General features: G+C 40.2%; 1 protein-coding gene across 21 annotated transcripts in view; it reads left to right on the top strand.

Annotated features, from left to right (window-relative positions):
• gpat2 (glycerol-3-phosphate acyltransferase 2, mitochondrial) overlaps positions 1–12,660 on the top strand; it is a 186,889-nt gene that overhangs the window by 133,297 nt on the left and 40,932 nt on the right. For 18 of the 21 annotated variants that reach the window (XM_085179074.1, XM_085179063.1, XM_085179065.1 and 15 more), the window contains 5 exons: positions 7,050–7,156; positions 10,575–10,685; positions 10,919–10,989; positions 11,084–11,194; positions 11,628–11,750. In XM_085179074.1, coding sequence (XP_085035200.1) covers positions 7,082–7,156; positions 10,575–10,685; positions 10,919–10,989; positions 11,084–11,194; positions 11,628–11,750 — 491 coding nt within the window. In that variant the 5' untranslated portion in view covers positions 7,050–7,081. The remainder of the gene's footprint in view (positions 1–7,049; positions 7,157–10,574; positions 10,686–10,918; positions 10,990–11,083; positions 11,195–11,627; positions 11,751–12,660) is intronic. The other 3 variants (XM_085179078.1, XM_085179077.1, XM_085179079.1) reach the window with 2 other exon arrangements.

Genomic DNA, 12,660 nt, shown 5'->3' with positions numbered 1-12,660 from the left:
ACCTTACCAAAACAAAGTCAAAAATAAAGACAGAGTCTGACCTCTGTAACTAATTCAAAACAGGAGAAAACTGGTGATCAAAAGAAATGGCAGCTCACCCCTACCCACTCCACTTCCACAACTTTCAAAACAGCACTGCAGCCAGCGGCTGCCACAGGTATGGGTCGTGAGGAGAGACGCGAGAACCTCCCTCGCCGTGGCACTCCAGCCTCCTTTAATGGGCGGGTCCTCCAGCTGGAACCAGTCTCGTTGGGCTGTATATCCACGCACCAATCAGAGCAGGGCCCTGGCATAGCCGAATTAACATAAACAAATACATTAACTGCACAAAACAAACACATGAAATGCAAGTTCATAACAATAGGAATGGGTAGTTGCCAACTCCTGTGTGACACAGGGGCCTTAGCTGACTTAACATAAGGCAAATCTTTTAAAGTTGCTAGCTGTATGAAATTAGATGCTTATACTGTTACCTTTTAGAAAAGGGTGTTGCTTCTGGAGTATTAATGACAGTTTCATAATATCCTAGCATTCTCAATGACCAGGGACTGGGAAATAAGCTGTCAGGCATTTGTTTCTGGAAGTTCTCTGTGATAACCCCAATTTTCAGTTATTAATCTGCAGCTCCGCTACAGTGTACAGTGATGCTTACTGATGAAAATCCTTAATATTTTCTTCTTGCTTGATCGTGTAGTAGTTTCCACACATTTGCCTAACAAGCAAAACATCCCTGGTTCAGTTCTAGGAGGAGACGCAAATCCCTTGCAGGTTGAAACAAGGAGGGCGTCTGGTGTTAAATTCCCAAATCAAACATGTGAGGCTACCTGCTGTGGTGACCCCTTGTGAATAAGGTATCAGCTGAGAGTAGTTCTGCTCACTGACAAAAATCCAACTTACATGCACTGGCAAAGCCTGCATCATAAATACTCTCATGGCTCACTCTGCTCATGTCATTTATCAAACACACCCTCCCAATTTGGCAGTCTATTTAACCTGCAGACTTTCTCATCTCTGCCTCTGACACGTCAGTGCTGCTCTCCACCACCTGCATCCACCTGGAGGCTGAGAAGAGATATTTGTTTATCACTCCAGTTTTATACATAACAAATTTGCATGGACTTCAGAGCCTGAAGCTGTATCCACACAGGAAGTGATTAGTGTGTTGCACATCGCTTTGGTCACTAGTGGACATTTTAGGCTCTGGTTGCCCAGGTAACTCAAATGTATTTACTCATCTGTTGTATAACAATTACCTGTATCCTGTTCTTTAATTGGTAGCCACCTCAATCGCTCCCTCGAAATTGAGAAACCTTTATCCTGAGACCCACTTGCTTCATGTTGTCAGTGGGTTTTTTTTTTCATACTTAGTTGTTTGAAGCCCGGTCAGATTTCACAAATGGACATTTTGGTCTTTGTTTTGATCATTTCAGCCTGATTTATCGAAAGGCTCTGGACAAATACACAACAAGCTTCTCAGTTTTTTGGTTTGAGAGGACTGTAGCCCATATGAGTGGTTTCATGAAGGAGTCACAATGGCAACATCATTTAATAACTACTCATGCCCACAATCATTTTTGCTCATATTGATGCTGTTTTATTACATCGGCACTCTGTAACATCTCATTTTCACCAGTGAATCCCCAGTGTGATAGCGGCATAGATTCAACAAGGCATTCACAGCTTTTAGTCCATGTTGACATGACAGCATCACACAGTGCACATTTGTTTGCTGCACGTCCATAATGTGAATCTAACATTCTATCACATCCCTATGGTGCTTTATTGGAGTGATATCTGATGACCGTGGAGGCAATTTGGGTAGAGTGAAGTCATTGTCATGTTCAAGAATCCAGTTTGGGAGGATTTGAGCTTTGAGATATGGCTCGTTATCCTGCTTGAAGTGGCTATCAGAAGATGGGTACCATGTGGTCATAAAGGGAATGGACATGATCAGCAACAATACTCAGATAAGCGGTGGGGTTTAAACTACGCTGAGTGGGTACCATGGGGCCCCCAGATCACTACACTACCACCGACAGCCTGTTGATAGAGGGCAGGATTGATCCATGTTTTCATGTTTACACCAAACTCTGAGCCTACCATCCAAATGGTGCAGCCGAAATTGAGACTCATCAGATCAGACAATCAGGATGAAAAGCTGTGTCAATTTCCCGTTCCTAGCTGACCGGAGTGGTACCCAGTGTGGTCTTCTGCTACTGTCGCTCATTTGGCTCAAAGTTCGACCTGTTGTACATTCAGAGATTCTCTTCTGCATAGCTTTGTTATAACAGATTGTTGTTTAAGTTATTGACTTCCTCCTTTCCATCCACTTCCACGCAGTCTGATTATTCTCTTCTGACATCTTACATTGCCCAGAGAACTGCTGCTCACTGGATATTTTCTCTTTTTCAGACCATTCTCCATAAACCCTAGAGATGGTTGTGCAGGAAAATCCCAGTAGATCAGCTGCCTGTTCAGTGTAATTCAAATGACACCACTTCCACGTATATGTTGCCATTTTGACGCAAGCTTACAGTAATTTGTTGCTGTCTGAATTGTTCACACGGTGTGTTTACAACATAGTTATTTTTGTGTGCAGAAGGAAATCCTGGCTCTAAAGACTACCACTGACAGAAAAATATCCAAATGTGAAATACTGCTATTTTCTGGGCGTTACCTTTGATATTTGATAGACAGGTTATTAGGCTAATTAGCTACCAGTGCCGGTTACAGCTGCAAAAGTGCGTCTTGATGACGTTAGTGTTCAGCATTACAAGGAGTGCTGCAGGGTAGAGGGGCTTGTAAAGCTAATTTGTATGCTGTGGGGATTTCAGCTGTGATAGCATTCAAAACAAACACGGTAAACAAGTTTCTACTGCAAGAGGTGAGTTTTACAAATTCTGTGTTTGAAGTGATGCTGTAATTGTTACTTTTTAAGGTTATTGTTAGCTACTATAATCTTGTTGATTATTTAGCTATCAGTGAAATGCAATCCTTTTTTGCCATCAGTGCGGTGTTCAGCTAAATTCAGTATACGTAATGCGCTCTGACAGCATTCAGAGTAACCTTTCCATTTGTCAGATTAAGAGTGTTAATGTTGTCCTTGTGTATTTCAGCTTAAGTTCTTTAAGCTGTTCTGGCAGAAACATGCAGTTCATTTCTGTGTGATTCCTCTTCTGCTTTGACATTGCCGTGGTTTAATAGAAAAATTTACAGTTTATCTTTTCAAGCTTTTGCAGAAAATCCAAATGATACCTGCATAGAGATTTAAGGAGAAACTCTTCCTGCGTCCCTCGTGGACAGCAGTGTAGCGCATTGATTTCTGATACACAACAAGAGGGCCATGGGTTTTTACCTATCTAGGGCAGACTTTCTTGGGTTTTTCCCTAGAGTTACAGTTTCTCCCATCATCTAAAATGATTTGTTGGTGCTGCCTATCTTAACCCTATCTGAAGAGTTTCATTTCAGAGTTGAATTGTTCTAGGAGGTGTGGAGGATGAATTTTAGACAAATGTATTCTGTTATCTTCTCTGTGTGCAGCTCCTTTTCAGATAGATGAGCTGTTATTACTGTAATTATTGTAGCATATGTGTACGCTGCTTAAAAAATTAAAGGAACACTTTGAAATCATCAGATCTCAATGTGAAAAAAGTCAGGCTCAATATCCATCTTGATATAGACTTAGTGAGGTGTTAGAAACTAGGATAACATATTCTTTGATGAAAGAACTAAATTGATAGACAACCAGAAAATCAAAGAGAGGGAAAAAAGACTTTTGCTAGAATTTCATTGCAGGAACTTAAAATGGTACTCAGTAGTTAGTGTGTTCCCTATGGTTGAATGAATGCCTTACAATGTCGGGGCCTGCTCCTAATCAGACAACAGATGGGATATGGGATTTTCTACCTGATACTTAATGATCTGGGTTCCAATTCCCACCGTAGAGTTTGTGCGTCACTCCATGGATTTGCCTCCCCAAACCATCATTGATCCGCCATCAAACCGTTCATGCTGAGTGATGTTACACGCATTATAATGTTCTCAAGACATTTTCACGTATGTCACATGTTGTGGTATTCTGGAATTCTACAGCAAATTCCAGTTGGGATTCACAATGCCAGACAGCAAGCACCGGATAGGTCCCTCAGGCCAACCTCAAGAAGTTTATATTTGATTGTTTGGTCAAAGACATTCACACCAGTGGCCTGCTGAAGGTTTGTTTTGTAGCTCTAGCAGTGCACAGCCGGTACCCACTCGGGGTGTGAGGAAGTTCTTTTTCAGTTTCTTAAATAGGACGTGCAAGAAAACATTTGAGGGGTTTCACTAAGGAGCAGTACATATAAAACAAATACAGATTTTTATCTATTTATTTATTTATTTTTAATACCGATGGGCCAACTGACCAGCTAATGTTTATTGTTCTCGGTCTGGTCAGCTTTGCGTACGTCTAATTATGCACCAGTCCATTTCATGCATCTGTGATGCATGCCCCACAGTGGCGCAGACAAATGCTGACAACCACACACTAACATGTTGTCAGCAAGGAAGATCTTCGCTGTGAGTAAGTCCAAAGTAAACACTGAGGGGACCACCATGAAAATGTTTATAACAACAAATCTAATCAGAAAGTTAAATCACCCTCACTCAGCTGAACCTGAATTTTTTATAGAAACAAATAAAGGTTAAGTGGCTTAAGCTAGAGCCAGCAGCCTTGGTATGAGCAAAGGATCAAAAGCATTTATGAGGAAAATTAGGGAGACGAATGAAAAATGAGTAAAGGGTTGGTGTCCTATTGTCTCGTCACAAACATAAATAAAATAATCAAAATTACTGACATTTGTTTTGTTATTTAAATCTGTTCCACCTTCTTCTGTTTAGGAAGATAGAAAATGTCAAGTAAAGGTGGGCATCCTGTTTTCAGAGAATTATTTGTTCCTCCTTCCAGCAGCAAAATCTAGTATATTCAGTTGTTTATGTAAGAGGAGAAACCTGTAACTTACTAAGGTTTGGAGGAAATTGTAAAGTTTATTAATGTCATTTCATTAAAATATGAAAAAATAATTCGCATTGAATAAAAGTTGATTTTGGTGTCATTTATAAATCTTGGAAAGAAAATTGGAAGCTGCAAAAATCAGTACTTTGCAATGTAGTTGACCGATGCCAATGGGTGCAACTGTAATTTGCAACTTTAAACCATGTAAAGCTACTCTAATAGTCCAAGAATAAAAAATATTTAGCAGGAAAAAAGCAATAACACCCCCTTTAAAGCCTCTGCTATTAACTCCTGGTTAACCCTACCCTAGACATGAATGCACCAGCTGACATCCCTTTGACTGCTGCTCTAAAATGATCCTCACTCTAATCTGTCCTGGCGTCTTTTAATGGCTTCTGATTTTTAATCTTATTAATTCTTAATTCTTTCTCATCATGGGCCCACTTAGGTCTGAGCTGTCACGTTGGCAAACTACAGCATATTAATTAAATACTATAATTGATCAGTTAAGTTTTAACAAGTGGAAGAGTCAAGCAAGAATAAATATGAGTGCTCTAAGGAGGTACTTGCGGCCCAGATCTCAATGTTGAAGTGAATGTTTTTACACGACTGCATTAATTTTTGTACTGTATGTTGACTGGTAAGATGGCACATAGATAATTAAAATCTTGTTTGCAGTGTTACGTTGACCTGGCCTTGGCATACTGCTGTCTCTAGCTGTTTCCATGTGGTCTTGTATTCCCTTGAGTGGATTATATAACCCCATTAGAGACTTTGCTGTTTCTCTGCCTGTGTAATTTACAGTTTTACACTCTTTACTCCCATTTTGCTGCCTTGTCTCTTACATCACCTGCCGCACCTGTGAAACACTACAGAGCCCTGGGAAGCTCTTATCAATGCCTGCCATTTCCCACAGGAGTTGGTAATGAATGTGGGAACTTGAGCCAGTTGAAATGGAGCGTCTTCCCATGGGGAGGGCTTAAGTTTTAATTAGCGAAGTTAATAGGGCAGAATGGGATCAACAGAGTGAAAGACAGAGATGCAAAGGAAGAGTCTTTCATTGTGCCTAATGAGACTCCTGAATCGCGTGGATGTAGCCAAAAAAAAAAGTTTTTTGGCTACAGCAGCACACGTCTTCACCCTTTTGTAGTAGAATCAAAAGCCTTATACAAACCAAAGGTAATCTCTCTCAGGATGGTGGCTTTTATGCTTGCTTAGCTCTCCCTTTGGAGAGTGTGAACTTGAATTAATCAGAATTAAATCTACCTTAATTTCAGATGATTACTCACTTGAGCTCCACCACAGCCAGTGCTATCAATTAGATAACCTGTTTAAGCTAGATTGTATTACACTGTGACCTATGTTGCCAACACTCATTACTACGGTTCAGAGTGGGCAAGGGACCAGCATCAGTTACATAAGAGCTGTTTTTCAGCTGATGGCTATGTTCCCTGCTTTTAATGATTTATAACCTACTAGTGAGCATTCGTGCAGCTTCACCTGTGTGTTGCTGAGCAAGGACAGCCTCGAGTTCTTCAACATCTCTAACCTCTTAATGGCAGTTCTGTCCTTGTTTGATTCCTACCTGCATATAGAAGTAAGCAGAAAACTTTTAAAGTGAAGTTTGCCACTAGAAGTCCAATAAGAGGAAACAATAGGAGACCAATTCAGTGATACTTGCAGCAAGAGGCTGATATCCCTTAATTTGAAAAGAATGAAAGGGGTGTTGAAGAATTTGAGAGAATTTGTGATGGTGCAGGGATAGAAAAGGGTTTGTTAGGTGGGTGAAATTGTAGCTAAGGGCATTGGGAGATACTATCAAGAAGGAAGCTGAGACTGTGTGTGGATGAGTGTTTGTTATCTTAAATTGCAAGGTGGAAGTCTTTCTCTGAGCCCTATGAAATGCCTTCAAATTATTCCAAAAAGCACTAAAAACATTTACATGTGATCACAAGCATACCATTACAGCATAATCCAACATAACATCAGATTGCAGCATTTTTGACATGACTCCTCATACTCTTTTTTTCCTACCCAATCTCTCTGTGTTTTTTAGGGTTGTGGTTGTAAATCAGCAGGGGCCTCACCATGGAGCAGGAGAAGAATGATGGGATAAACAAAGACACAGTCCTTCCACTTCCAATTCAGCAGAATAGACCCGCTGTAAGAACTGCCTGCATGTCTCTCTCCCACTGTCATCTCCCACTTACTCCACGGGCACTAATCTCAAACGCTTTGTTCTTTACAATCACGAGAGAACATGCGTGGCCCCTTGTGTTTAATTCTGTTTGATGTGCCAAATCAGTGGATGTGATGCATCAGTGAGTCATACATGCCCATCAACAAATGAATATAATTTTTAAAGGAATACTGACGTTATGGTAAATATGCCTATGTATTTCATTGCACTGAAATGAGGAGGTCTATACTGTACCATTTTCACATCTGACTTTGTGTGTTAGGTATTCAGCTGGAGGCGATTAGCGTAGATCGGCATAAAGACTGAGAGGAAGAGGAAATCATTAACAAGCATTCAAAAAGGATTTAAACTTCGTAGTATGTATTATCTGTACAGAGAAATTAAAAGCAGTGGTTTGAAAAGGATACATTTAGTCGCAGTATTTGCTACTAATTTGTTCCCTATAGATTTCCAGAAATGCAGATTTCCACAGGTGTCATTTTGAATGTTTTTAAGTCACACAAAATATATATGTAATATAATCTATATTTGGTATGACCATATTTAGTCTTCAACAAAGCCTGTAGTCTTCAGGAATAATTCTCCGGCCTTCTTGAAGAACATCCAAAGCTCTTTTTTTGGATGCTGGCTGCCTTTTGTTCCTGTCTGTGTAAAGAGGATTGCACACTTCTTTAATATTGTTGAGATCTGGGCCTTGGAGAGGCCAATCCATGACTGATAGTTTGTGTTTTTCTATCTAGGTATGCTTTTACTGCATTGGCATTTTGTTTGGGATCATTGTCATATTAGAAAGAAAGAAAAGCTGTTGCCAATCTGATTGGCTAGAGTTGCAGGGTGAAATGTAATGTTATCTCAGAAAGTCAATAGTTTTTTTACAGTGCTCTGTCGTGCATCCTTCGACTTTGTGGATATGAATGTTGCTATTGAAATAAAAACAATACTTTTGTAATATTTTTATAAGGTGTTTTTAGGATTCTGGGTGCATAAATGCTACAAATGGGTCATTTTAGCGCATTGGTTGGTGGTTGCCAGGCAACACAATGACGTCAAACTATCTGATCTAGATATAACCCTTCAGGGGCCTAAGATGTGCCTGTGTGCCAGCTCCTAGCTGTGTAGGTGGACTTGGCAGGCCAACTCAGACAGATTTCGTGTTGCATAGTAAGAGTTTGGGGTTTTCTGCTAAAGACGAAGTAAGCAAGCAAGATTGTTGCTCAGCTCAAACAAATCATGAGTTTAGCCGTAGAAAACTCTCCTCAAGTCTTACAGACCTTTTAAAATGTAAATTTTAAAATTTTGACAACAAGTATTGAACTGCCAAAGTGAACAGCAAAGGCGAGTCGGGCTCTTGGCGCTGAAATATCTCTATGGCTCTAAATCAGTAGTGTCCAACATCAGCCCTCCAAAGACTACAATCTGGCCCACTGGACACTTTTGGAAAACACGACATAGCTTTTAGACTTTTAGCTGTATTTTTAAAAGCTTATAAAGCAGAATCTATGCAGGATACAGATGACCAGGGTTAAAATCTGTTCTGGTCTTGGATGCATTTTGCTGGCATGATTTTATTCCCTAAGAGCCCCTGAGAAAGTAAAGAAAATATTTTGAGATGACCAAATCAGTACTCACCTTAATCTAAAAAAATGTTGTGGAAGAGCAGAAGTTCTTTCAAGTTAGCATGCAGATCTAACCCAAAGGCACTGGGAAAATGCAGCTGCAGTTTTTGTTACACAGTGGGGTGACTGAAAATACTGATCTGTTTCACACACTTTTTGCCTCATAAATATTTTTGTTTAACTTCCTTAAATAGGTAAACAACAGTCTAATGTTTTCATTTTTGTGAGTTGATTTTTCTTTGAGTTTTCAGGATATAATAATGCACAAATAGAGAAAATTCCTCCTGATATGTAGAAGCCGAATAAACTTTTTTTTTTTGCCCTCCTTATTGCATGACTCTAACTGATGGTACATTGAAAGATTTTGTTTTGAAAGCATCACTACTTTAATTATTTCTATTCCCTGTCGAGTTTCCAAACACCACAGCTTATGAATGCAAAGCTTTGTGGCAGCTGAATAGCTCTGTGATCAGACTTCACAGCAGCGTCTGAATGCACCACCAGGAGGGATTCATAGATCACCCCATGATTTTAAAACTCCATTAAAACTCACAAAATTACAACAAAATTAAGTGACTCTAATCAAATCCAACGCACACGTGTTCCTTTTATGTAGCTTTTACTATATTGAGCAAGTTTCAAGGCCTTGAAACTTTCAGCAAAACTGAAATGAGCTAAAACTTTAAAGTGATGTCATGCCCAATAGGTCCACTCACATACATTAAAAAACAAAATTCCTCACCAGGAAAGTGGTGATCACATAGCACAAACCGTGCCAGCACAATGTAAAATCCCCTTCCTGTCTGGATCCAGGGTTTTCTTTTTCTTTCATTCATCTCTTGTTATGTACAGCACTCTTAGCAGAAGAACAGAACTACAAAATAATAATCCAGAAAATTAATGACATATCATGGGCATCAGATCCAGATCGAAGCATTTCTACCTTCACCTTGGAATGAGCAGACACAAGTGCGTAACTCTGGTCATCGAGCCGGGCCAGCTTATTTACACACAGGTTTGGCCTGATAATCCGCATGCCTCTCATTTTTTTGGTCTACCTCTTTTCTTTGTACTTTTCCCCTGAACGAGTATGGCCCTTTAAATTATTGATAGTTCGATCCAAACTTTCATGATCGTAAGGTTTTGTCTTTAAATTGACCTTTTCTGCCAGTCAGCTGCTCTCTTTTCTGGAATCCATCATCATTCAACTTGGAGAAAGTGTCATTGATCTTAGGAGATTGATTAGATCTTTTTTTTCCAAAGCCAGGCGATCACTCTGAATCCTGATCAACACAACACATCGAGCATGATAATCAGTCGGTTGGCGTGTTTTATCGTACTGTACTGCAAATATTTGAACACCTGACCAGCAGTCAGCTTGCTCGAGGAGGCCTGAAGTGTGGTTGATTAGTATACAGTACACAGCCTGGCTTGTTGAGCGCATGAGCTGTTTGTTTGATTTGCACAGGGAGCGTCTGATACAGGGGCTCACATGGGAACTGTATTAATATTTACTGCACTGCTAGTAATGGCGTGCCGATATGAATTCAGAGTTAAACCAATCAAAGAGACAGAAAAAAATTTACAAGCTCAAAAGACATCAGGGCAAAACAAATTAAAGTCAAATAAGATAAGAAACATTAGTTTTAGCTTTATGTGCGTAATAACATGGCAGTTGAGTGTTATTTCAAAAAGTGGATGTGGTTGTGGTTTTTCTGCATGTGACATCCTGTTTGTGTTGTGTCTTTTTTGTGTTTTTACCCAGCTGTCATGTGGATTAAAGATCAGGAAAATGATGAAGACCGTGCTTCCTTGTTTGGGGAAGTTCAGGCCAGTTGTGGGCCAGTGCTGCCACCAGTGCACCCCAGACAGTCTGGTGAGTGTGCAGAGTAATTATGGATCTCTTTCACTGAGTGAAAAATGCTGACTTTATATGGCACGCAAAGGTTGTGAGTATAAAGACCCTCTTGTAGCTATCCCCATTCACATAGTATCCTTCAGCTATAGCCTTCTTTTATACAGTAAATTGGATTGTGCCCCACACAGCCCATTCGTGGTTGATGTCGACATTCAGGTCATCTATCTTTATCTGCTTTTGTCATTGCTTAGAGCAAGAAGCTTGGACAAAACTATTCCCTTGGTTTCCACAACCTGCTGAGTGTCAGTGAGACACAAACCAGGTAGTATGAGAATCCACCGCATTCGGGCAAAGCCACACAAATTTATTTGGTCCCAGCGCTCTCACTCATGCTCATTTCTTTGAATTGTATGCAGGTATCGAGGCTGGCTGGTGCGGAGGGTGTGCTGCGCCCTGTTTGTGAGTGGGTGCAAGGTTTATGGCAGTCCTGTTAGCGGCAGGGTCAAGCGAGTCTGTCAGAGTAACAGGTACCTGAGGAGAAAGAGAGGGGGGATGGCAGAAGTAGAGATGCTGGAGGAGAGTAAATAAATGATAGGTAGAGATACAGAAAATGAAACGGATTCCTGCAGTTCTGCAGAGAGAGAATAAGAAAGGACTAGTGGAGATAAGACGAAGACATGCAAAAAACAGAAAAGTAAGGCTATCTCAGAGTCTGTAAAGAGTGAACGAAGAAAGATGGGATAACTTGAGGAGAGGTATCACACTTCTATCTCTGTCACTGTTCTTCAGTTTGAAGCTGTTGTTGTCCCTCCTCCTGTGTAATTGAGTTTAACCTTTATGTAACCTCCACACTCAGGGATGGTGTTGTTGTCTTACTGGAAGGCTGGTGTTTGTCTAAGTGTAGCACAAATGAAGCTTTGTTCCGTATTAACCCTGCTGTCCTGTGACCATGTGTTTCAGGGTGAAGAAGGCGCTCACAGCAGAGCACAAAGCACCTGAGGGGGGAGACGGCCACGGGCAGCTAGATTGTCTCTCACCATTCCTCCCCCTCATTAACACCTGCATCTCCTCTGGCGTCTTAAGGTTTGTTTATGTGTGCATGAGTCGATTGGGGGGGGGGGGAGCTAGGTTCAAAGATGGTTGTTTGTGTGTATTTACTAATACATCACATTTGCATATTGATTCAGAGCTGTGCTGTGAGACCTTTCATTTAGAAATAACGAGTGAGATGTATCATATCGGTGTGCCTGAAGCAAAAATAGAGTTGCAGTCTGCAGCGATTTCTTTTAATGATTTTTTTTAAATTCTTTGATGCAGAAAACATGAGCCTTTTGATGATATAACGATTCTAAAAGATTTTCACATCTTAATTTATGAGAAATTCCTATTTTATTCTCATTCATTTGCTGCTTCTCCATAATGGCTAAGGAGTTAATTTTATGTATTTTCAACATTAAAGCAACATTGCTTTTCTAAAATGAAATTTATGTCTATACGACTGCTTATCCATATGCATTGTTGTGATGCGAGTTGCTCAGTTTTAGAGATATTGCCTTTTCTTGAATATAACAGAACTAGGTGGCACCTTTTTTGTGATGCTCAAAGTGCCAAAAAAATACATTTTTAAAAAACTCAGCAGTGACGGCTGTTTTTTCAAATGTCATGGCCAGGTTAGAAAAAATAAAATGCAAAATTGTGCAGTTTCATGGAAGAATTTTTTCTTTGGTCCTCTCTCCATCTGCCAACTAAAAGATGCGTGCGGCGTCTTTTAGTTGGAGGACACGATCGTTACTGACTTTTTTTCACAAGCCTCTCATCATGGGTAGATGCTCATTTTCTTCTGCGCAGTGATAGAGTAAACGGGCGTAATTTGGTATAAAGAACATAGTTCCTGCATGAAACTTTCACTACCTTCATGAACGTGATGTTGATGCTGAGTTTTCAAATGTTTCCCCAAGTAACAAAATAGATTAATTGAGATTTATTCCCATTG

The sequence above is a fragment of the Neolamprologus multifasciatus genome, chromosome 12, assembly GCF_963576455.1.
Source record: "Neolamprologus multifasciatus chromosome 12, fNeoMul1.2, whole genome shotgun sequence".
In the NCBI taxonomy this organism is placed as follows: domain Eukaryota; kingdom Metazoa; phylum Chordata; class Actinopteri; order Cichliformes; family Cichlidae; genus Neolamprologus; species Neolamprologus multifasciatus.
The sequence above is the reverse complement of the archived record's forward strand: the minus strand, read 5'-3'. Positions and strand labels throughout refer to the sequence as shown.